At 37.0% G+C, this 25,364-nt stretch overlaps 1 protein-coding gene across 1 annotated transcript in view; it reads left to right on the forward strand.

Moving 5' to 3' along the window:
• The window catches only part of LOC121419513, a 331,043-nt gene that overhangs the window by 83,443 nt on the left and 222,236 nt on the right, over positions 1-25,364 (forward strand). Inside the window, exons 9-26 of the mRNA XM_041613966.1 lie at positions 3,810-3,938; positions 5,276-5,392; positions 6,071-6,193; positions 6,815-6,937; positions 7,425-7,547; positions 8,056-8,172; positions 8,674-8,790; positions 9,522-9,722; positions 10,209-10,385; positions 12,895-13,032; positions 15,786-15,890; positions 16,526-16,645; positions 17,509-17,604; positions 18,274-18,396; positions 19,857-19,952; positions 22,635-22,754; positions 23,196-23,294; positions 24,504-24,626. Coding sequence (XP_041469900.1) covers positions 3,810-3,938; positions 5,276-5,392; positions 6,071-6,193; positions 6,815-6,937; positions 7,425-7,547; positions 8,056-8,172; positions 8,674-8,790; positions 9,522-9,722; positions 10,209-10,385; positions 12,895-13,032; positions 15,786-15,890; positions 16,526-16,645; positions 17,509-17,604; positions 18,274-18,396; positions 19,857-19,952; positions 22,635-22,754; positions 23,196-23,294; positions 24,504-24,626 — 2,247 coding nt within the window. The remainder of the gene's footprint in view (positions 1-3,809; positions 3,939-5,275; positions 5,393-6,070; positions 6,194-6,814; positions 6,938-7,424; positions 7,548-8,055; positions 8,173-8,673; positions 8,791-9,521; positions 9,723-10,208; positions 10,386-12,894; positions 13,033-15,785; positions 15,891-16,525; positions 16,646-17,508; positions 17,605-18,273; positions 18,397-19,856; positions 19,953-22,634; positions 22,755-23,195; positions 23,295-24,503; positions 24,627-25,364) is intronic.

The following is a 25,364-nucleotide window of genomic DNA, read 5'->3' on the forward strand; positions in this document are numbered from 1 at the left end:
ATGCGGATGGCCCAGCATGGGCAAATGTACGTTCCCCCACTTTGTTTTGATTTTAGGGATAACCATCAAACCAGAGTCTTGAGAACGAAGAGATCTAGAAGGGGCATATTGGTGTATCAAGGAGATGTTATAGAGAGGAGCGGATCCATGTGTACAGTGAAAGAGTAATAAAAGAATCTTAAAAATAACGCGTTGTTCAACAGGTAGCCAGTGTAGCGATTTCAGAACGGGTGTGATGTGGCTGTGCTTATTGGTGAGGGTCACTATACGCGCAGCAGCATTCTGTAATTTTTGAAGTTTTGCAAGAGCATTTTGAGGTAAACCAAACATTAGGGCATTTCCGAAATCTAGTCGAGATGATATTAGCGCATGGGTGATTTTTTCTGTGGCATTGCGGGTGAGGTATTTACGGATGAAGCCTAGGTTGCGTAACTGATAGCGAACTGATTGAGAGATACGTTGAATCTGTGTGGGCATTGTCATTTGGGAATCAAGAAAAATACCTAGATTACGGCAGGCAGTAGATAAGGACACTTCATGCCCAGCGAGCGTGACTGAGTTGATCGAAATCTTTTCTAATTGAGGTTTGGATCCATACATGATAAATTCACATTTTGCAAGGTTTAATTTAAGTGAATGTGAGTTTAACCAGATATGGACATCGTCAACGCATCGCTCAAGATTGTGGATAGCGCTAGCTGCATCGCTCTGATTGGGTTTGAATGACGTATATATTTGAATATCGTCAGCATAGATATGATAAGAGAGTGAGTGCTGAAGGAAAATATTCCTAAGACCTGTTAGATATAACATGAACATGGTGGGCCCGCCCACAGAGCCTTGCGGCACTCCGCATTTAAGTGGTAAAAAATCAGAAAGGCAACCGTTTATCCTTACTGCCTGGGAGTGAAGTGTAAGGTATGATTTAAACCATTGAAGTGCCTTACCATTGACACCGAGAGATATGAGAGTGTTGAATAGGACTGTGTGATTAACGGTGTCGAATGCTGCTGACAAATCAAGGAGTATCATACCAGTCACTTTTCCCTTATCCATCTCGTGGAGAACATGATTGGTAACATTTGTGAGGAGTGTTTCCACACTATGATGGGGGCGGTAAGCAGATTGGAAGGGATCAAGGAGGTTGTTATCTATGCAATAGTCTAATAATCGTGAAAAAACTACTCGCTCTAATATTTTGAAAAGGAATGGAAGATTAGAAATCGGACGATAGTTACTCAGGGATTGGGGGTCAAGATTGGGTTTTTTCAGGATAGGAAGGATGTGAGCCGTTTTTAGGACAGAAGGTACACATGCCTGATCAATACTTAGATTAACAATATAGGTAATAATACTAGCGAATGTAGAGCTGCATTCCTTGATGAGAACAGTATTGATGGGATCTAGATGGCAGGATTTGGCTGGTAATCTGCAAAGTAGTGACTTTATCTCGTCAGGAGTCGTTGGCCGGATCGTATCGAAGGAAGCTGATGTGACAGGATCGACAGGTGTAAGATCTGGGGTAAGGCTGTTCTGAATTTTATGTATCTTAGAGTGGAAGAAGTGGATGAATCTCTGGGCCAGTTCTTGACTATCGGTGTGCCTTGGGAGTAGAGAGTCCTGTTTACGATTGAGGAGACGGTTAGCGGTGGAGTAGAGTTTCTTAGTATCATTACCACACATGTTGATTAGCCCAACATAGTAGGATTTCTTGGCGCGTTCAACAAGATGATTCACAACGTCTCGTTGCGCTTGGAACATCTGTCTGTCTATGCAGAGCTTGCCGTTTGATCGCCATCGTCGCTCGAGCTGTCGACGCTTGCGTTTCTCAACGGTTATCTCGCTGTTGTACCAGGGGCTGTCTCGGTGATCTCTCACTTTGCGGGTCTTGGCAGGGGCATGAATATCGAGAAGTGAGGTTAGGATGGTGTTGTAGCGGTTGGTAGCCGAGTCGATATTCTCAGACACGGAGGATGGGGAAATAATATTGCTTTTCGCGACATCTTCTATAGAAGACTTTCTATTGATATCTTTGATGTTGCGTGAGGTATATGCTCTATTGACACGATTTGATCTACAAGAGCGAATTACACAGGTGATAGCAATGTGGTCTGAAATACCTGGAATAATGTTCGGTTTGGAGATCGGTAGCTTGTCCGAGTTCTGGACGAGGACAACGTCAAGAATATGACCTTTGTCGTGAGTTGGGGATGTGACCAACTGGGAGAGACCATGGCTGCTGATGAGATCCAGAAACGTTAGAGTGTGCGGAGACGAAGTCTTATCCAGGTGTATGTTCAAGTCCCCCGTGATCAAGATAGAGGAAGGATTGCACAGTCTCTCATCAAGAAATGCTGAAAAATCAATGAGAAACTGAGAAAATCCCTGAAATCTAGGAGGACGGTAGACGACGATGATGTCGACCTGCTTGGAGCCGGCATGAGACAAAGTTCCAGACAGGGATTCGAAGGTGTCAAATTGTCCTGTTGGGCCAATATCAACATGAAGACTGTCCTTGTAGAGGAACCCGACTCCACCACCGCGCTTGGTTGATCTGGGGTGATGCTTGAAGAGATATCCTCGTGGACAGAGGTCAGCAGTTGCAGCATCATCGGACGTGGTAAGCCAGGTTTCGCAGACACATGTGAAGTCGAGTCGGTGATCGAGGACAAATTCATGAAATTGGGTAGTTTTATTACGCACAGAACGGCAATTAAGCATACCAAATTTGATGTTGTCATTAAAACGGTCACAGCCACCCTACCTACCTCGATGTGTCTTTCGTCCTCTAGTTATACCTAAGACATGATCGTATTACAAACTTCTTTGTTCTGATTACAGCAGAATGTAGAATTAGAACAGGTATTGAGAGAGTGAAGTGTTTTACTGTCATATTTGTATGACACTGAAAGACAGTTTGTGTCAGGATCAGGATCCGAATGGGCCTTACTACGTGTGACAGGGCCTGGGTTCGGATTCACATCACCTGATAACAATATCAAGATGTGAAATGTGGATACACAATTGGCATAACATTGTACAGGAGCACCAATATATTTCTTGCTCGGACTGAATGAATGTACATTATTACGATTATGAACATTATTTACATATACATGATCAATTGGTACATGAGTATCAATAACATCACTTCGGCCTAGATTGCAGTGCTGTGTTGTTGCATAACACCTTGGGTTAAGTACAAGCATCAGGCATATAAAAGTTACAAAGCCAGTAAGATTCATAATGACAGTGAACATCTATACAAAACTATACAAAAGAATCAGTAGTACACAATGCCATTTTAATGGGAATGCCAACTTTTCTTTGGTATCATCTTCTAGAGCTACGTGTACTAAAAGTCTATACATTGAGAAAAAAAATCAAATTTGATGAAAAATGGACCTAACCCCCTTTTCAAGTGATCATAGGGTGGATAGCCCTTACAGCAAATCTGATTTTTCAATGAGGTATACTTACAAAGGAAGCACATACGGTGTATGAACAAAACAAAGTGAAGAACAAGTACATGTAATATAAACACAACATAATCCTTAATGCCATTATAAAAATAAAAATATTACAGCTTCATGTTTTGGCTGATGACTAAATGATAACAAAACATTTCAGATAGTATATTCCAAAACACAACTTAGTTTATGCTGCAAACTTGGAACACAGAGATAGAATAACCATAAAACACCACCCAAACGATTTTGGTTTATGTAATTTTCAATTATTGATTTGAATTATTAAAATTACTTAAATTTATTAATTCAAATCATGTAATTTTTCCTTTCTTCCTGTAGATATCGATGAGTGCAGGCAGAATGGAGGACCTAGTGTTTGTCATCACATGTGCCTCAACACCCATGGTAGTTACACCTGCCAGTGTAGACAAGGGTTTGAACTACAAGAAGACAGTATGACTTGTGGAGGTTAGTTTTTGGTGTTGTGTTAGCATCAACACCATAGTTTATCATTGATGTGTAAACAATCATTAAAAACAGCAGTTGTTGATTGTGTTGATACTAATGGCAGCTATTCTTACCAGTGTAGACAAGGATTTGAACTACAAGAAGACAGTATGACTTGTGGAGGTTAGTTTTTGGTGTTGTGTTAGCATCAACACCAGGTAAACAGTTGTTTGAAACACCAGTCACACTTAGCTACTTTGTGTTGATTAGGTGTCAACACCCACAACAGCTATTCCTGGTAGGAAAATGTATGACTTGGGTACGATTGTTCCGGTGTTGTCCTTGTGTCGACACCATATTTCATCACTAATTCACCACAGTGAAGTGACTGAAAGGCAAAACAATCCTGCATGTTGTTGACGGTTCTATGGTGCTTGCGTTAACACCAATTACAATAACTAAATAATCTTAAATATACCCTGCTTGTTATCCACCCTGTTTTGAAGTATGAAAACCTATTGAATGTTGTTTAATGTGTTCTGGTGCTAATGTCAACATCATTTACAATGAATGAGAAATTTGGAACAAACTCCCTCCATCTCTTCGAATCCTCTCTTCTCTTAACCTCTTCAAAAAACATCTCAAAACACACTTATATAACCATAAACCTTAACTTGTCTTACGCAATTAACAGCGCTTTGTATCCTCTGGAAAAAGAGCTGTATAAATCCAATTATTATTATTAGTGAAATATGCCCCGCCGAATATGCATGGTTTTAACCTTATACAATGGGCCATTTTCTTTTTACTGAAATTACCAATATAATTTTTCAAGCCTACAGTAGCACCACCTCCCGCTAATAAAAAAGAAAAATCGTCTTGAACTGTAAATGCTTCTTATTTCCCTTTGGTTTCCATTTTGTATCTTGAAAACCTGTTGAATGTTGTTTAATGTGTTCTGGTGCTAATGTCAACACCTCTTACAACGATCAAGAAATATTGAAATATGCTCTGCCCGATATGCACCTAATTTTCAAGTGTGAACACCTCTTGCATGGTTTAAAGCGTCACAATGGGCCATTTTTTTGTACAGAAAATGCCAATATTTTTCAAGCCTACAGAAGCACCACCTCCCACAAATAAAAAAGAAAAAGTTTCTAGAACTGCAAATGCTTCTTATTTCTCCTTCCGTTGGTTTCCACTTTGTATCTTGAAAACCTGTTGAATGTTGTTTAATGTGCTCTGGTACTAATGTCAACACTTCTTACAATGACTAAAAATAACTTGAAATATGCCCTGCCCGATATGCACCTAATTTTCAAGTGTGAACACCTCTTGCATGGTTTTAACCTTGACAGATATTGATGAGTGTGCCAGTCTACCACATGGGTGCACAGGAAAGTGTATTAACACCATTGGGTCATATCACTGTAACTGTGCTAAAGGCTACTCCAGTATTGCAGGGAGATGTGTCGGTAAGTCTATTAATCGTATGGATCCCCCCAAACAAAAAGAATATAAGATATACTATAATGCAGTTTGCCAGGTTGTGAGAGAATAACATTTGAAACCCTACTAATTGTATGTAAAGCACTTCTTATTATGCTCTGGGAGTCTGGCCTCCACAGAAAAATTGAGAGTTTCAAAGCTAAATAACACACTTGCACAATGGGCCATTTTCTTTTAATGGAAATTACCAATATAATTTTCAAGTCTGCAGAAGCACCACCTCCCGCAAATAAAAAAAGGAAAAATTGTCTAGAACTGCAAATGCTTCTTTTGTCCCCTTCCTTTGGTTTCAATTTTGTATCTTTTCAAGAAATCAGAGGGTCTTTTGCTCCCCTGCCCCCTACAAATTCCCCCAGGGGGCCATTTCATAAAGCTGTTCGTAAGTTAAGAGTGACTTTAAGAACGACTGGTGATCCTTTCTTACGTGCCAAACCATCGCCAATGAAAATATCATTTACCACAAGAAAGGATCACCAGTCATTCTTAAATTCGCTCTTAACTTACAAACATCTTTATGAAACACCCGCCTGGGCTATTATATGCTAGTATATCACACATAACTTCAAATTTACAAAACACTAACAGTTAGTACATTAATTGATTAACTTAATTGCTACAACCATCATTTGTGTAATGGTTTTCAGATTTGAACGAATGCAGAACAGCTAACGGCGGGTGTCAGCATCTATGTATGAACACAGAAGGAAGCTACTTCTGTACCTGCCGAACGGGCTACTCTCTCAGATCAGACTCTAGGACCTGCTCAAGTAAGGTTTTTTTTCTTAGTTATTTATTAATTAATTCAAATTATATTTTCATGATTTTAATTTCATGACTGAACTACCGTAAGAACTTTCATGACCTGACACTATAAAATGAACAAGACAACAATAGAATGACAGAAGTGTATTCTAATGAGTTTCCCCTGAACTTTATCACGTATACAAATAAAACTGACTTGGTTTTAGACATTAGTTCTTACATAGATTTGGATGAACTTGTATTCTTGTAATTTATCATATTTTCAATTTTATCTTCATCAAATCCTTGAAAAACAAAGAGCAAATTTTGAAATATCCAATTGAAACCAGTTCAATCAGGAATTTGTGAAGGTCAAGTATCTAGTTGCCAAAAGTAAGGTAAGGCAATGGTAGAAATAAGAAAACCCGCAATAATTCTTAATCTATTCAATGCTGAATTAGATCATTCCAATATGCTTTGTAAAGGATCCACCTGCTTCCAGTAGGCAAGATCTTTTCTGGGAAAAACTGATGCAATGACCTCATGTAAGCATCTAAAAATTGTGTCTTCAGTTCAGTTATTAAAGTAGAAAGCTGGTCACAAGAGAAAAAATATTGGAAGATGACCATATATATTTCACTCCCCAGGTATGAATGCTTGTGAGAGGTATGGCGCTGTTTGTGAATTTGGTTGTGACGAGGTTGCAGGCTCATATAGATGCAGATGTCCTGAAGGCTTCCAGCTTCATAGTAACGGACAGAACTGTGTTGGTAAGAGAGTTGTGATTTATTGTTACAATCGCAGTATGTAGGTTTCAAAATGTATTTGAAAAACTTGGTGCTTGATAGGTTTTCCTTCAAAAGACTCATCAAATTGTTTAAAATGAAAGTGTGTCATCTTTTGCAGCTTCCATTAGATTCTGATTATAAATTTATTTAAGAAGTTCAAAATTTCCAGAATAGGATAAATTTCTGTATGCTATTTGTCTGGAATGATCTCCCTTCAGTTATACAAGACTGCACTTGTGTTGCTACATTTCAACGTTACTTGAAGATGCGCCTATTTATCGCTACCTATTCTTAACTGTCCTTGAGTTTTGTCTTTTATTTCTGCCATATATGTTTTCTATTTCTTACATTGTACCGTGAGCCCTGTAAAGAATGGATTTGGCACATTATTAATCATAAGTATTATCGGATAACCTGTCTAGATAGCAGATACAATGTCCTTGAGATAATTTCAATTATTTTCTTCCAGACATCAACGAGTGCTCCCAGGAGAGGGGTCTATGTCACTACCAGTGTATCAATACCAAGGGTTCCTACCGGTGTCTTTGTCCCCCTGGGTACGAGCTTGGTCTGGATGGAAGGATGTGTACTGGTAAGTCTATCTAATTATTTTGATTTTTCTTGATCTGTGCATTATTTAAAAAAAAAGTATTGAGATTATACTTGGTACAGTCGCGTGAAACTTGGGATTTTGTTTCTGCATTACTTAACTACAAGAGTATGAATACTAGTGATGTACTAGTGATGTAAGTTTATTCCAACTAATCAGGTGATATAATACAAATATTTAGTGCCAAGATTGGCAAAGAGAATGCAACAAAGGTTTTGGTTACATACTTGCCACAAAAATGATATGATGACAGTTTGTCCTTTCTTATTCCTTTCCCCATTATTTCAAAGTGTCTTGAGCATTAAATCAAAATGAAAATGGTATTAGAAAAAGTATGTAATATAATCTTATGCTCATAATGATGATTAGTATTGTTGATATTACTACTACTCCTCGTGCTACTACAATATTAATTTCATAATGATTTTTTGATATAATTATTGTTGTTGTCACTATTTATTTTCAAGATTGAAATGTTTATTACTTTCAGATGTGAATGAATGCCTTCAGGATCATGGATGCCAGTTTGGTTGCGAAAACACGGCTGGTAGCTTCCGATGTACTTGTCCTCCTGGATACGAAGGACTCGGATACGCAGACTGTCAAGGTAAGGAATTTTTTTTAGTGGAACAATCCTGAAAAAATGTTGGCATCTGTGAAAGATAAGCTTCATTTCTGGGCAGTGTTTCACAAATAAAAAAGTCAGTGATTTTATCTCACTATTTGTATTGAGCCAATCATATGCTGGATTCCAGCAGCTTATAACAGTTATCAGTGCAAACAATCATCTATTTGTTTCATGAAATCTCCACTGGTCATGGATGGAAATTTCATAGCAACATTTGTTTCCCTTGACAGCCAATCACAGCTTGTCATGTCGCGTCCACAATTTTGTTGGTTCTATTATATATTTTTTAGTTCTGTTCATTCATGCAATTTTGCTCTAAAGAAGTGCGTATCCAAAAGCTTCGTTTTCAATGCTATTTTCTGATTTTGCAGTACCAAACACCTTTAAATGCATGTCAGGAAGAAAAAATTGTTGCAAAATGAAATGACTGCTGAGTATTAATTGGTATCACTGTTCATGTTGTATCTTTCTCACATTCAGCACCCAGCGAATGTACAGACGGATTGTGTTCACACAAATGTATCAACACAGCAGACGGGTTCAGATGCCAATGCCCTTCAGGCATGAGATTGCATAACAATGGAAGACATTGCGAAGGTATGAACAGTGCTCTCTATATCGGTGACATGACAATTGCTCCTGCGACATTTGCTCCGGTCTTAATATCTCAGAGGGCATAGGGTCAGAGTTAGAAGTGTTAGAGAGTTTTTTGGTTCAGAATAGTGTAAAGATAAGGATTAGGGTTTATTTAGTTTTTGAGGTTACCTTAGGTGTTATGTTTGGCTTGACATGTAGATTTTCCATCGTAGCAGTTGTTGCTGGAGTTAATGTCATGGAAGCGCAAAATTTTGATTAAGGTATGTTTGTGTTTGCTTCTGTATCTGTCTCTCTTTTGATCTGTGTAGGTGTCTCTTGATGTATCTGAATGTTTCCTTCAGACACATTATTTGCCTGACCTTTTATTCATACGGTATGACAAAAATGAACTCTTACATAAAAGTTACAGCACGTTTTAATGATGATTACACTCATCTATTAAGATGAGAATATGCAAAACTTGTGTTATATTCCTTTTATAATAGTTACATTTGTGTAGTACTTATAATTTGTTTCTAAGCACTTTGCATTGTAATTATTTTTACCCCGTCATCGGATCCTGGCAGGCCCACACTTAATGTATGCACTCTCTCCACTCCTTTGGGACCATTCCTTTAAGAGTTCCAGTCAAATTTCCTAAATCAAAAAGACTTCTGTAGTCCTATTAAAATTGACTTAGGCAAAGTTACCTGAATGTGATTATCTGTTTCCATATTACCCATTTTCTCCAGATGTTGATGAGTGTGCCACGCCCACCCAGGGAGGCTGCCAGCACAACTGTCGGAACACCCTTGGTAGCTATGTATGTTCCTGTGAGGAAGGTTACCTGCTTCATGTGGACCAGAGGCAGTGCACCCCAGGACCTGATTGTACCACCTGCGATAATTGCCCCAGGGGCGAGAGACTCAACCATGAGACTGGCCTGTGCCAAGGTAAGCTTGATATTAAAATGATTAAGGCATTTGTTATCGGGATTCACAAATGATTTGAGTGTACCTCAGGGATAGGGTTTACCCCCTTTAATAGTTAGATGTACCCAAGGGCTGAGAGACTCCAGTGTTAGACATATTTGTATATTGCAAGTTAAATTTCAAAGAGGGATAATGATCTGATTGTCAAAAGAATTGATTGATTTGAGTGATCATCAGGCTTATATTGCATCACTGTTGATGATTGCCCCTGATTTTAGAGACTTAAGCAAAAGAGGGACCTGTTCAAAGGTCATTTTGTTCATCAGTTTGTTCAATCGAAGACAGGATCTCAGATGGTTCTGCTTTTCCCCGGAGGTTGATTTTACCATCTGTAATGATGACTTGGGAGCATGATATTTTAACGTAATTACAAGTGTATAGAGCAATGTTTTGCCATTACATGAAGATTAAACTTGAACTGTTGCCACATTTTCATCATTTCTGTAGATCTGAATGAGTGCAACGTGGCCAACGCAGGAACCACCATGCCCTGCCGAGACCCCCGCTGCCCCGACGGACCAGAGCCCAAGTGCAGCCATTCCTGCGTCAACACCCCAGGGGGCTACTACTGCACCTGTCCTCCAGGTTACACTCTTAGCCCTGATGGACACACTTGCTTTGAAGGTAGGATAGGGGCCAGGTCCTCTTCAGGGGCTACACCCCTTACTTGCTTGCATGCTTGCCGCAGTCCCTGGACTAGCACTTCATTGTCTGTTTCTTAGGATCTGATTGCATCTTGGTAGACATATTGTGGGAAGGTCGACCTTTCATTAAAAACATCTTGAAAATTTATGCAACAAGCCAAAAGAGAAACCTTCTGTAATAGTAGTCTATGGTTGCCAGTCTCACCAATAGTCTCATACCACAGTCACACTTGCAAAGCTGACTCCTGGCTGATCAAACCTATTATGATATTACCAGTGATATACAATGGTGTGGTATGTAGTATGTTTCACTGGTGTGACTGTAGTGTTGTAGAGACTTCTTGTTAAAGAAAATCATTCTAATTTAGACCTCAATAAGGCTGTCCCTAAATACAAAGTATCTAAAAAGAAAAAAGAGTAAAAAAATAAAGCCAAACAAACTAATACACTGGTTAATGTTGAACATCCCACTGTATTTTCATTGATAAACTGGATAAGATAATTAGATATCATATAGGCATAAGTGTATTTATGTATATGTATAGTGTAGATAGGTATGCATATTTAACCTATATATTAGTGATACATCAATTTCAATTGTTTTCTGTTATAAAAGGAAGCAGCATTTTTTTGTCCATTCCTGAAAAGTATTGAATCCACAGTTTTATCATTTCGGATTAATGGGAATGGAATGTCACTAGTACAGCAGAATTTATTTTCAAGCTAAGATTAAAACTAATGCCCAACTTTCTCAATCGTTGCATACAATGCGATGTACTTTTGAAGCGATGAAAAAATTGCTTGTAGTCATAATCTGTTTTGAAATTCCAATAGATCTTTATTAATTGCCCATTTGATCTCAATATGGGAATATGTAGTTTCTGATTTTGAATAAGGACTAGAATTTCATGTAGAGTATTTTCTTTTGATGAAATAAGTAAGAATTTTGATAAAAAAAGATGTCAGATGTAGAGAATTCATCTATTAAAAAGAAAGACACTTTTTGGTTCCTGTTAAAATGACAGATGAAACAATGTTGGAGAATGTTAAAGAGAGTACAAAGTCAATTTATCTAAAATCAGTGTAATTCTTCACTATTCTTAGAATAATATTTTGAGAAGAAAGTGTAATTTATTGTTGAAGTAATTATGTTTACTTACACCATTTTGATTATTTAAAAAACCTACCAATTCTTCTATTTTTTTCCTCTGAGCTCATTGATCCATCCTATATTGGATTTTAAAAATATATTATTTTGGAAGAAATATAAACAGTCATGCATGAAAGTAAGATGAATATGAATTTTTCTTCAATTTATTTTCAATCTTGGTTATTTGTACAACATGGCTCTTTTGTTTTTCAAAACTAAATTACTCATCTGTTGTCAAAAATAGAAGAATAAATCAAGTTTTCATTTTTTTACCATTTATTTCTAGCCATTTTACTTTTCATAGTATTATTCTTTTTTTATATGGAACACTTAAAATGTACATGTATCATCACATTGTCTATATGCAAACGTTTGATATTGAACTATCATTTAATTTTGGCCTATTTCTTTAATGGTAATTTTCTTTTAGGAACAAACTTAGTTCGGTTTAGTTCATGTTATATTTAGTTTTACACTTTGATATTGAAGTATTTGTGGGTGGTTTCATTGCTTATTTTCCAATTTTCACAGTCATGTTGCTTTGCTATAATAGTGTGTTGGTAATTTTCAAATCATCTATTTCATCGCCATGAGAACTTCATTTTCATCATTTTAATACGCTCATTCATGACCTGTCTTCATTATTGACAGCTTTGTTTCATTTTCATATTGTTAAATCATTTTCATGACATCATGCAACACTCCTGTGTCATCATATCCATACTGATCATTATTTTGTTTTCATCATATTAGGAAATCTTTCTTATCAAGTGTATATTTTTCTGTTTGAAATTCCTTTATTATAAAATTTTATGGGAATTTTATTATTATTTGCTGATGCCAGATTTTTTTTTGAAAAAAAAAAAATTCATCATATCACTGTAGCTTTGGGGATCAGCTAACTGAAATGTACTTTTGATTCGGATGACAGGCATTAATTTGCTTCATTGGGAAAAGATTTCCGTTGGGATAGGGGCATGATATCTTGACTAATGAGATGAGGAAAATAAAATACATCGCAATTTTGTTACATCCCATTATCATTAAAAGCTTTAGTACTAAAGCTGATAGAGGATACGTGTTACTGGGGCAAAAAAGATGTAGGTATCAAATTTCCCAAGAAAGATTTCCAAAGATAATTTCAATCTTTAATTGAAATAGACACTTGATTGGAAGATTGTTTGGATATCATTTAATTTACATTCTTTATAGCTTTTCATTTTAACATGCTTTTATCCATTCGCACCATTTCTCGTCACTGTATTTTCATGAGCTGTTCACACTGTTTCAGCCAGTTTGCATGTTTACAGTTTGATTGTCTGAACGCATCATATCCCAGTACCCAGATCCCCTATGTGTAGCCCAGGTTGTGTGAACGGGGGCACCTGCCGCTATGCTCCACATTGCACCGGCATGCCAGCTTGTCCCACAGCATGTGCCTGTCTCTGGGGCTTCTTTGGCCCTGCTTGTGAATATGGTGAGCACCTCCGTTTTTGTCATTTGTTCTAAGCAGCAGTGATGGGTCTGAGGCAGTATCAGATGAGATACAGATTAAGACTAAGACAATAACACAAATGGGATGTTGCAAGAACTTGGGATCAATTGGATGTTTATTTTTGGACCCGAAATCAATTGTATGTCCCGCAGTTAATTGTAAATTTGTGATTGATTGCTAACCTGCTCCATGAAATAAGCAGTGTAATTTGATTTGCTACAGCTAAAATTGATCGATCAATTGTAAACTTGCAACACGATATTTGCAATTGATTGCAAATATTTTCTTGCAGCATCCCCTTAGTGTAGAAACAAATACAAAAACACACAATTTCTGTCTGGAGACACCCAACACTGCTAAAGAGTGTGTGTATTATACTTTTTCTAATTGAAGAGGACAATCATGTAAAATAAAATCGGATGAATTAATTGATGCTGGGTTAACCTCTTAATTTATGGATGGATCAGTTGAATCTTATCAGCTGATATTATCTGTTGGAACTACTGAATCACAGATCAAGTCATCTGATTATGAATAGCCTTTTTAGACAATATGTACATAATTGGAAAGCTGAACCTTTACTTCAAATTCTTTCCATTTATGTAGTTTGTGTATTATCATATTATTGTTTTTTCAGTTAAGTAATTCTTTGATATTGATGCTTTTCTTCCAATTAAACTGGAACTAAATAAAATAAAAGAAATTAAAGCATTACAGGAGAATTATTTTTCTTACAGAATCTGTAGGAAATATTAAACTTCTAAATCCATAAATTGAACTTGAAGAATAAAAAAAAATGTTGCTGTAAAGACACTGTTCTCATAGAGAACATATCGTTCTTATTTGATTACGAACTGAGAACAGGATGTCTCTGAGACCATAGTTTTAATTATTTCTTCCAATAACTCGAACTGTGAAAATAAAATTTAAGAATTGTACAAAGATGCTGTCTTCATTCAGACCATATCTTTCTGATTTAACTGGAACTTTGAGAATAAAATTCAAGAATTTGCAGTAAATATCTTTAACAGAAGGTATCTCTCTGTTCTAAATAGGAAATGATGAAAGGACATCTTTCAAAACATGATTTCAATGTATTCTACATATAATTGTAACATGGAGAATACTCCTAAAATGCTACTGTAGGGACCTTGTACTTGCACTGTTCTATGGAAACTATAACACATATCTGTTTAAAAAGGGAAATGGGAGTAGGGCATCTGTAATATGTGGGCTTGTATATGGAGCTAGGTGCTCCCTAGAGAAGCAACCTCATCTCTAAAATAAAAGGAGAATGCAGGAAGCATTCATCAATAGATTCCATCTTTTCTCTTGTCTGTCCACGAGTGAAATAAGTTCCAGGTTGCTATGGCAACCACATCCAATGCACAATTTATGGATATCGTGAAATTGACTTGGGGAGGAAAGGGAAGACATTTTGACAGTAGGAAAACATGGATGATTTGATAGGTTGTGACTTTGGTTCTGTCATTCTCAAGTGTTTCAGGAAGTGTGTGTCATGATCTAAGTGGATGAGTTAGGTTCAAACGAGATGCTTTAATGCTACATTATAACATGTGCTGATAGAAGTGAGGGGTTATGTTAAATGGGGATGTCCACCCAGATGACTTTTTTCAAAGAAGAAAAATTAGAGAACATAATGTAATTTACTTAGCCTTAAAGAAATAGATAGAGCTGTAAAATGAAGAGCAAGGTTTTGTTAGTGATATTATGGACAATAAGATTTATATTACATGATAAACCATAAACATTAACATGTATCAAGAAAATTGCATTTATTAATATAAAGAGCATTAAAACCCATTGAAACAATATACAATATTAATGAATCGAGAGGTATAAAAACTATCAAAGAATGACAGGTAAAGATTTTATAAAGTTTAATTTGTGATGTCACAGGTAAGTTGTAATGAAATTCTAATTCTATGAAGTCTGTTTTTAAATATTTCAGGATAATGTGTTTCTTTCAAAAAAGTGTTCATAGAATATTACTCTATGTATTATTGAAATATTACCTGCCAAGGTACAATCACTTTCAAATTTTGCAGTGAAAACTGCACAGGTTTTGTTGCATCCTTGTAGGTATGGAGGCTCTTGTGTGGAGGGCAACTCCTGTCATCTTTACAAATATAAAGTTGACTCAATAGGAAGTACAATCCGTGTTCTATGACTGGTAACACTAAGCCTAGTAATTGATCATAAGACTAAATTATATGATTGATTGCATTTGTTATTATGTATGATAAATCATAAAAATCAATTTTACTATATATCGCACAATTTTGTGTAATGGGCAGATGGGTGTGTATGTGTAAAATGTGAAAAATGTTTGAAGTGAAATAAATTGATGCATTTGTTTATACCTGGATGTGAAAACCCTCAGGTTAGCCAGGCACCATCTTTTAACAGAGGTTCTTTTATAAAGAATATGCACATGTCAATTTGAATTCAATGATTAATATCAATATTGTTATCTGGGAGGTGTTTCACAAAGATTTAAGTGTGATTCAAATTTGTACTTAAATTCCAATTCATGCGTTGTACATGTACATACTTCACATCATTGGTTAGATCATGAGCAGAACTCTGCATGTTACTGCTTATTAATCAGTTAGATTCTGTGTTAAATAACATGCATCTGTTGGCACTTAAGCATGACATTTAGTCAGACTTAACTGTTTGTGAAATTCCCCCTGGTGTGTATGTATTTGCAGGTGAAAATCCCCAAGTCTGTCAACCACCCTGTCTAAATGGAGGCTCTTGTGTGGAGGGAAGGTGTGTTTGTCAACCAGGTCTAACAGGAAGAACATGTGCCACTGGTAAGTATAATGACTGATTAATTGATCCACCCATCCATGCATGCATCAATCAATCAATCAATCAATCAATCAATCAATCAATCAATCAATCAATCAATCAATCAATCAATCAATCAATCAATCAGTCAGTCAGTCAGTCAGTCAGTCAATCAATCAACTAACAAATCAGATATGATGGACTATAAATCAATCAGTCAAACTATTTATTACTGTTTTCTCAAACCATTCTCAACGATTCAAGAAAACAGAAAGAATTTTGAAATAAGTACATTTTGTTTTTGGAGGTTAACATAATTCTATTTGAATTATTTAAGGGATTGAGTGACACCAGTTAAGGCTCTGAAATCTAGTGAACTCATTTAGAAATCTGGATCAAATTTTACTTTACTTCAGAAAATCTGATTTCGTGTCACGACTTTTAGTGCAGGTTATAAAAGTGCAGGTTAAGGGTTTAAAGGTTAAAATTCTTCTATATTATTTTCAAATGTTTTAGGTATTATGGTGTAATCTAATTCCTTTCATATTTATCATAATGATTGTATTGGTTATGTTTCATATTTGGAAAAGTGCTTTCTCCTTCTGTACTTCTTTAAGAGCATTTAAATGTATTTTCCTCTGTTTACTTTCTTTATCAGATATCAATGAGTGTCTGCAACGAGACCTTTGCCAATATCAATGCAGAAACACCTTCGGTAGCTATGCCTGTATCTGCCCTGCCGGTTCTAATCTCAATGCTGATGGTGTCACTTGCAGTAGTAAGCTAAAAACTATGATTAAATGTCTTATTAGTTTTGATATACTGTATTGATAATATTTGAAAAGTAATTGATTTGTTAATCCTTCCTAGTTATCATCTACATTATCTTCTTTTGATTTTTTGCCTCTACTTGTTGTCATCGCTCTCGATTTGTTTGCCTTGCTTCTTTTATTTTGTTACCTTTTTTTCTATTTCTATTCTGTTCTTTTGTTTTAATTTTGTTCGATTATCAACTTTTCTTCCTTGTCTTCTTCCTTTTCTTCTTCTACTTCTTTCTTCTTATGTTTCCAATTCTTTTTTTTGTCCTTGTTCATAGCTGAAGAACCTTCCTGAATTCTCTCAAAGCTATAAAATTTTCTTTGAAAATTTCCCTAAACACTCGGTTCAAACCCTGCATACAGATACATATCAGTATGCCATTGTAGATGTTGGTTGCATCCTGGAGTATATGGATGGATGTGTTAAACTCTGGATTTAGGGTTGTCTCTTTCAGATAAGTGTATTGTACTAACATCCGCTATCATTGCATTCTGTTTGAATTGAAGGTATTTATTGTCCTGTGTAGGAAATTCTTTTCACATCGGGTTTGCAAAATTACAAATACATATGCACATAGACAGAATGAAATAGACTTTCAATACCGTGGGATTCAATACACATGCAAAATGCTGTATACGTTATTTCAAATATAATAGAGTAAGTACAATTGCAGATATATCAATTAATTAATCATTCAATTATTAATTATTGAATGTGTTGGTTGCCTCCCATGTGAATGAATGGAAGTGTTGAACACTAGATTTAAACCTTCCTCTCAGGTGTAGTGTTTGAACATGCACTCTCATTGTATTCTGTTTGCAGGTGTTGGCTGCTTCCCAGAGTGTATGAATGGAGGTGTATGTAACAATAGCAGGTGTATCTGTCCAAGAGGATACACAGGAGCAACATGTTTCCAAGGTAAGGACTTTGCATCTATGCACTGGAATTAGACCAATAATGTCACTGCCTGGTAATTTATATATGTGTTATAGCCTCTACTGACCAAAGCGCTAATACCTTAGTCATATATCCCATACGGCTGCAGTACGGCGAGTCAAATACAGCCGTTTTTTCTTATCTTATTCACACCACCCATATGGAGCTGGTACAAAAAATGTTAAAGCAGCTGTTTTTGACTCCCTGTATGGCTGCCATAGGGGAAATGTGAATGAGGTATAAGCGCTTTGTATCTTGTGTAAAAGGTGCTATAAAAATATGTACTATTTTAAAGGAAATTAACAGAGATATCACTGATATTGTGCCCTTTTGAAGCTAAAGCACATTCTGTGTGAAAAAAAATTATTAGAGGGAAACTTTATAGCAAAATAAGCCATTCCAGCCACATGAAAGGTCATTTTTTATGCAATAATAATATGCAGTCCCACATGTGCTTATCTGTGTTAGCCATTGTCAATGTGCTGGATTGTTTGCTTAGATGTCATCATTTTACAAAGTTTAGTTTACATAACATTACTTTAACTAGGTCTTCAATGACATGTGACAATTAATTTTGATATTAGACACTACAGTGTATCTCTTGAAAATTTGTTCACTGCAACTACTTTAGTTTAAATTTAAATTATACAGATGTGGATGAGTGTTCTAATCAGAATGGAGGATGCGAGCACATCTGCAGGAATATACTAGGCAGCTATGTCTGCTTCTGCCCTCTCGGATCAACAGTCAACCCAGATGGACATACGTGCTCAGGTAATTTGGAACCATGGTAATATCCATTGTGAAAGCGTCATGGTGTAGCGGTTCTGACTCTCGCCTTATAATCAGAGGGTCGTGTATACGAATCCCACCATGGCCTAACGCCCTTTGGCAAGGCGTCAGTCCACACTTTGCCACTCTCACCCAGGTGCGAATGTGCGCCTAATAGGATGCTAAAAAGCTATGAAACCAGTGACTGGTTAATAATTATTGTGAAGTGCTTTGAGCAGTCGTAGATTGATATCGCGCTTTATTAAACCAAATTATTATCCGTGATAGAAAGAACACAGTGTTGCCCAGTGTGCAGCACTTAGTAAAAGTAAGCAAATAAAAAATACATCTATTTTGAAATAATATCAAATCTTTTAGAACAATATTTGCATTTAATCAAACTGTGCTCAAGTTGTGCCCTTATTGCGACATCACTCCTTCATGCTTTTACATCTTATGGAACACGCCTCATTGATAAAAAAGACTTATCTGGGCCCCGTCTTAGAGTTACGTTTGATCAAATCAATCGTAACTCTATGGAAATCCATCAGTGTCATAATTTTTTGTACAGGAAATTGGCAAACTGTCCTTTGTAAGCAAAAGAAAACGCACCAAATTGTCAAGAAATCAATGACTTTTTGGATATACATTCATATCCAGAATTTTTTTTAAACAAACATGCATTTCATATGTAGACCTTGCTGGCTTTCCATAGTTGCAATTGATCGGATCAATTGCAACACTTTGTAAGACGGGCTCCTGGTGTGTCCTATCTCAATGCAGGTCAATAAGAAAGTAACCACAGTGTGATCAATGTTATTCATTAATCACAGTGGTTTTCTTTGAAAGTGACCACAAACCTCATTTCAATGCTACAGTTCATATGGGGTCTCACTTAAGGTCTAGTGATCTAGCATGGAGCGTTGTGGCCCAGTGGATTAGTCTTTGGACTTTGATACAGAGGGTCGTGGGTTTAATCTCAGCCATGGTGTAATTTCCTTCGGCAAGAAATTTATCTACACTGTGCTGCACTTGACCCAGGTGAGGTGAATGGGTACCCGGTAGGATTTATTTCTTGAATGCTTTAGCGCCTATATGGCCGCTCAGCTACAGCCGGGGTAATAATAATATACCATGTATATTTCAGCACTTTAGAATACTCTATGTTATTATTATTTATCTGTATTCTTCCCTACGCTTGGCATTCAGCATATAGTCGAATAATTCTTTGTCTATTGTATGTAAGAAATAGGTGTGGCCTGACAAGGGAAATTAGGCCTCTCATGGTAATTAATATTTGTGGCACATACATAGATGTAGGTAAATGTACAGAATCAGCCTCCCAGTCTTCTTAGGCCCGGCATCAAAATAGCCCAGTCTATTGAGGGTTAAGATGCACATAACTGTTTGTGAATCAAACCCTTTGCATTTAAAATTCTTTATTTTGTTTAATTTTTGTTCAGGCGGTCAATGCTTCCCACCATGTGAGAACAATGGCACCTGTGTCAACAGACGATGTGTGTGTCCACCTGGATACCAAGGACCAACATGCCAGTATGGTGAGTGTAATGATATCAATAATAATAAATAATGATAATTAACATTTATATAGCGCTTAATACAACAGTTGGAAAGAAAAAGAAAAGAAAGTACAGTGAGAGAGAACAGGATATGGAATTAAGAGGACTGCTTAATGAGGTAAGATTTGGGGAGGGTTTTGAAAGATTCGACAGTGGATGCATTACGGATGGAGATGGGGAGATTGTTCCAGAGTTTGGGGCAAGAGCAGAAAAAGCACGATTGCCATAACGGGTAAAAGTACGGGTCCTAGAAATAGTGGAAGGTGAGCAGTAGAAGAAGATCTGAGACGTTGAGTTGCAGAGGATGAGGGACATATTGGTAATGGTGGTGATTTTTTTACCTGATAGCTAAGAAAGCATGAATGCTTAGAGGACCAACGGCTCAAGGTCCTCTCCGATGCACCTGGTAAATAGGATTAATGCCTTACCAAAGGGCACTAACCCACCGAGTGGGAATCGAACCCGAGTCAATGTTATCCGAAGCCCCCACTCTACCGACTGAGTTATGGCGCCTCCTTGCAAAAGGAGTGAGGATAACGTAAGCCCTCCCTCACAGTAATTTTCAAGCTTGCGGCATGCTAGTACATGTAACTAGCATGCAGCTAGCTTAGTAAGCGTGTAATATGCGTGCAGAGTGACAGTTCATACCTTGGTCACATTTGCTCTACGCCGGCTGTACGATGAGTCGAAAACAGCCGTTATAACATTTTTGTCCAAATACATAGGTGGTTTGAATTAAAATGTATAAAACGGCTGGTTTTGACTCGCCGTATGGCCGCCGTAGAGCAAATGTGACCAAGGTATAAGCGATCTTTTAGCGAGCAGGAACTGTTTGCTAGCATGCACTCGCTTATTAAGCGAGTGCCCTGCTAGTCGCATGCTAGTTACTAGCATGCAGCATGCTTAAATTTTCTGTAGGGGCTGTAGCAGAATCTAAGTGATTGATCATAAGGCTGATTTCTATGATTGATTGCATTAGGTTTTGCGAATGATCAATCTTAGAAATCAGTGCCACAATCAATCATCAAGCTTCATGGTACTGGGCTGGGTCATCCTCACACTCCTTTTGCGAGGAGGCGCCATAACTCAGTCGGTAGAGCGGGGGTTTCGGTTAACATTGACATTCTGCAACGTTGTGTAAACATCAACAGTATCATACATTGCTACAGTGCATCCCATCCTGTTATTCTGTGAATACATTCCCCGTTTACATAGAAATTCCCAACTATTGTGATTCAGGGGAGCATCGTATCAACATTTTTGTCGGACAAGTTCAGGGCCCCATCTTGCAAAGAGTTACGATTGATCCAATCAATATAACTCTATGGAAATCCATCAGTGTCATATTTTTTATCTACAGGAAATGTGCAAAATGTCCTTTGTAAACAAAGGAGAACACACCGAACTGTCAAGAAATCAATGAATTTATGGATATACATGTACATTTATGTCTAGAGAAAATTTGAGCACACATGCATAATAGATTTTGACATTGCTGGCCATTCATAGTTGTGATTGATCGGATCAATCGCAAGTCGTTGTAAGATGGACCCCTGATCTGACAACTTCCCTTGGATTTTGATTGGCTGAGAAGCACCGTTCGTATAGTAACTGTCGGATAAGATTGGACTTGTCAGAGAGAGCGTCCGGCAAGTCCTTCCATGAAACGCTCCCCCAGGTCTTTCTTTACTTTTCACAATTGATAATTAATTGTCACTCATTAATTATTGCAATATACATTATTGTAGAGGTGTTGTGGCTCAGTGGATAAGTCTCTGGACTGTGAACCACATGGTCTGGGATTCAAATCCCTCCGCAGCACTAGCGTCCTTTTGCAAGGCGTTTATCTACATTTGCCACTCTTGACCAAGGTGTAGTAAATGGGTACCCGGTAGGAAGAATTCCTTGAATGCACGATGCGCCCGATCAGGGTAGCCGTGCTAAAGCCGGGGTAATAGTATGCAGCACATAGAAACATTTGTATTAAGCGCTATATAAATGTTGCATATTATCATTATTTTGGAAAAATAGTATAGAATTTTTTTTGAATTTTTATGATTAACCCATTACCCTTTGGAACGAGATTCAAGATTTGAGATTATGTCATTGGTCACTGTATGCATACAAAGAAATTGGGTTTCTGATGGCTTTTATAATAAGTTAGACACAGAGGCCTGTATTCTGAAGTCGGGTTTAACTTAAACTCAGGTTTAAAGTTGTGGTTTAAGTATGGACAGCCAATTGTTACATAATCACTAACAGTAGAGATATCATACTTCAGCTCATTCGGCTCTCAAATCATTCATAATTGTGTAGGAAGTATAAATAGATGATTGTCTTCACCATCGATGAATCAGGAAAGAGCACAGTAAACATAAGAAACATACAACTTAATAAAAATTTTGATACTTTTGGCTTCCCATACTTAAACCACAACTTTAAACCTGAGTTTAAGTTAAACCCGACTTCAGAATATAGGCCAAAGACAAAAAATACAGAATATCATAACAATAGGTGATCCCTGCACAAATCCTATGGGAATTACAAAAATTGTTAGTCAACAGTTCAAATAACAAGTATATATTCTGAAGTGGTTGCTGTTTTGGTGTGCCTGCTAATCATCGAACATCATTTCAAGTTTCATTACCATTTCTCTCTTAGATGTGAATGAATGCGTCGTAACTGACATGAGTCCTTGCAGTGTTCAATGTGTCAACACCTTTGGCAGCTACCATTGCACATGCCCAGTAGGATACCAGCTAGGTGCTGATGGTCGATCATGTAAGTACAAGGTCATTTTGAAAGTCAATGTGAAGGTTATTATGAAAGTCATTAAGAAGTTCATTCAATTTAAAGAAAATGTTTGAAATCAGACACACCTTTGGTAGGTATTGCATATGCCTTACAGGATATCAGCCACAGATGGAAGATCTTGTAAGAACAGTCTTTTGAAAGGTCATTGGGAAGATTATTGAGGTTGATATTGATTCAATTATATTTTATGGAAGTTCAGGCTGTATTTGGTTCGCAAGGTGGTTATGAAAATCAATATCAATTAATTTATATTGAATTGAAACTTTTGATTAATGTCCCTTAGCTTTGAGCTTTTATTAACAAAACAAGTATCATTTTTGAAACCCAAACTCAAATCTAGAGTTCTTTCTGCAACCTGATATGACCTCTGAAATTAATATGAATGAAAATGAATTCCTATTTTACCAGGTACTCTACCTTGCGGAAGGGAATGCATGAATGGCGGCACCTGTAATAGAGGGGTGTGCGAATGCGCCCCAGGATTCACAGGGACGGACTGCAGTCGGGGTAAGATATCAGTGATCTCTTCTTAATCTTACGGGTCGTGTGGTCCAGTGGTTAGAGCATTGGACTCATAATCGCAAGGTTGTGAGTTCGAATCCCAACTCTGCCATTGTCTCCACTTTGATAAAAAGGCCCAAGAGTGATATCTGTCGTCTATTACGTCAGCCACTATGACTGATTAACCTAGACGTAAAATGTTTCCAAGGTTATATACCAGCTTGGCGTTTACCAGCAGAAAATGCTGTCCTGTCGAGTTCCTACGGGAGTTACCACAAACAGAAAACAGAAAACAGAAATCTGTGTACTATTGGAACTAGTGGTATTCATACAAACTTCATGGGTATTCCCGAAGTCAGTCATTACTCCTTGCTACTGTTACATTTGTTTAAATCTGGGTGAAGACTGATACTTTGATTTTGCATTTGTATTTTTTTTTTCAAAAAATAGCTACAAATGAGAAGAGAGAGAGAGAAAAAGAAATATATGTGTGATTAGTGAAATGTATTACTGCCTGTTGTTCTGATTAAAATTGAAAGTGTAGTAATTATGAAGAGTTGTTTGTATCTTTAGTGTCTACGTCTGCCCCCTCTATCTTTCTGTAATATACCAAACAGTCTGGATTTGTTCTTTCGTAATAATTTGAAGGTAGGGACCTTAAAAGCTTTCTCAGGAGATTAATAATGTTAGGCATTTCTGGTGCACACCCAATGAATTTTATAGCATGCTTAATCTGTAAAATAGAAGTCAGAAAAATCTTGGAACCATTTTGATTCAGGACAATAGATTTCTGCTTCAAATCCAGCTGGTTTCAAGATTTATATCAGACTTTACGTTAAGATCAAACATCCAGTCTTATTCATTGATTGCAAGTTGAAGTGGGCACATCGTGGTCTAGCGGTTCTGACTCTTGCCTTTCAAACAGAGGGCCGTAGGTTCAAATCTTAACCATGGCGTGTTTTCCTTCAGCAAGAAATTTATCCACACTGTGCTGCACTCGACCCTGGTGAGGTGAATGGGTACCTGGCAGGATTAATTCCTTGAATGCTTAAGCGCCTAGGCAGCCCAGCTAAAGCCGAGGTAATAATAGCAGTGCCCGCTGCTAGAACAGTTTTCGGAACTTAAGTGGCTACCCTGGGTAAATATACCGCTATTATTATTATTATTGAAGAAATGCCTTTATGAACCGATGCTCTTTGACCAATTCCCTTATAGATATTGATGAGTGTGCAAGTGGATTGAACCGTTGTCCTGATGCCTGTCAGAACACCTATGGTAGCTACAGATGTTCCTGTCCTCTAGGATTCCAGATCTCAACGGATGGAACAGGATGCATTGGTAAGTTTAAAAAAAGAACTCTTTGGGATATTCTGTGCTTTCTCAGGCATTTGATTTGGACATAGACATAGAGGCCCGTATTCTGAAGTCGGGTTTAACTTAAACCCAGGTTTAAAGTTGTGGTTTAAAGTATGGATATCCAATTGTTACATAAATCACTAACAATAGAGATATCATACTTCAGCTCATTTGGCTTTCAAATCATTCATAATTGTGTGGGAAGTATAAATAGATGATTGTCTTCACCATCGATGAATCAGGAAAGAGCACAGTAAACATAAGAAACATGCAACTTAATAAAAATTTGGACACTTTTGGCTTCCCATAATTTTAGCACAGAGTAAGATCATGGTCTAGGTTAAACCTGACTTCAGAAACGGGTCAGAGTGCGGTAAACTTATATTCTAATAATTAAGCATATTGGTTATTTAGACAATATGAGATTGGCTGGTGGCAAGGTTTAAACCAAGAATCTAGAATGTCTTGCTCACTAGAAAGTACATCCTGTTTAAAAAGTTTTGTTGAAACAAAATGCCTAATCAAAGTGTCATCATTATTTTTGTAACATTTCATCATTGGAATATGCAAGTGTTTGCTCATACAAAACTCACTGGATATGATAACTATTATGCTGAACTTATGCCATATAAGTGATGTACAAATGCTGCATAAATGATTCAATAGTGTCATGCAACTGTTTTACCATTACCATGTGAATGATTATCCATTACCGTATAA

Source organism: Lytechinus variegatus, chromosome 8 (genome assembly GCF_018143015.1).
Source record: "Lytechinus variegatus isolate NC3 chromosome 8, Lvar_3.0, whole genome shotgun sequence".
NCBI classification, from domain to species: Eukaryota; Metazoa; Echinodermata; class Echinoidea; order Temnopleuroida; family Toxopneustidae; genus Lytechinus; species Lytechinus variegatus.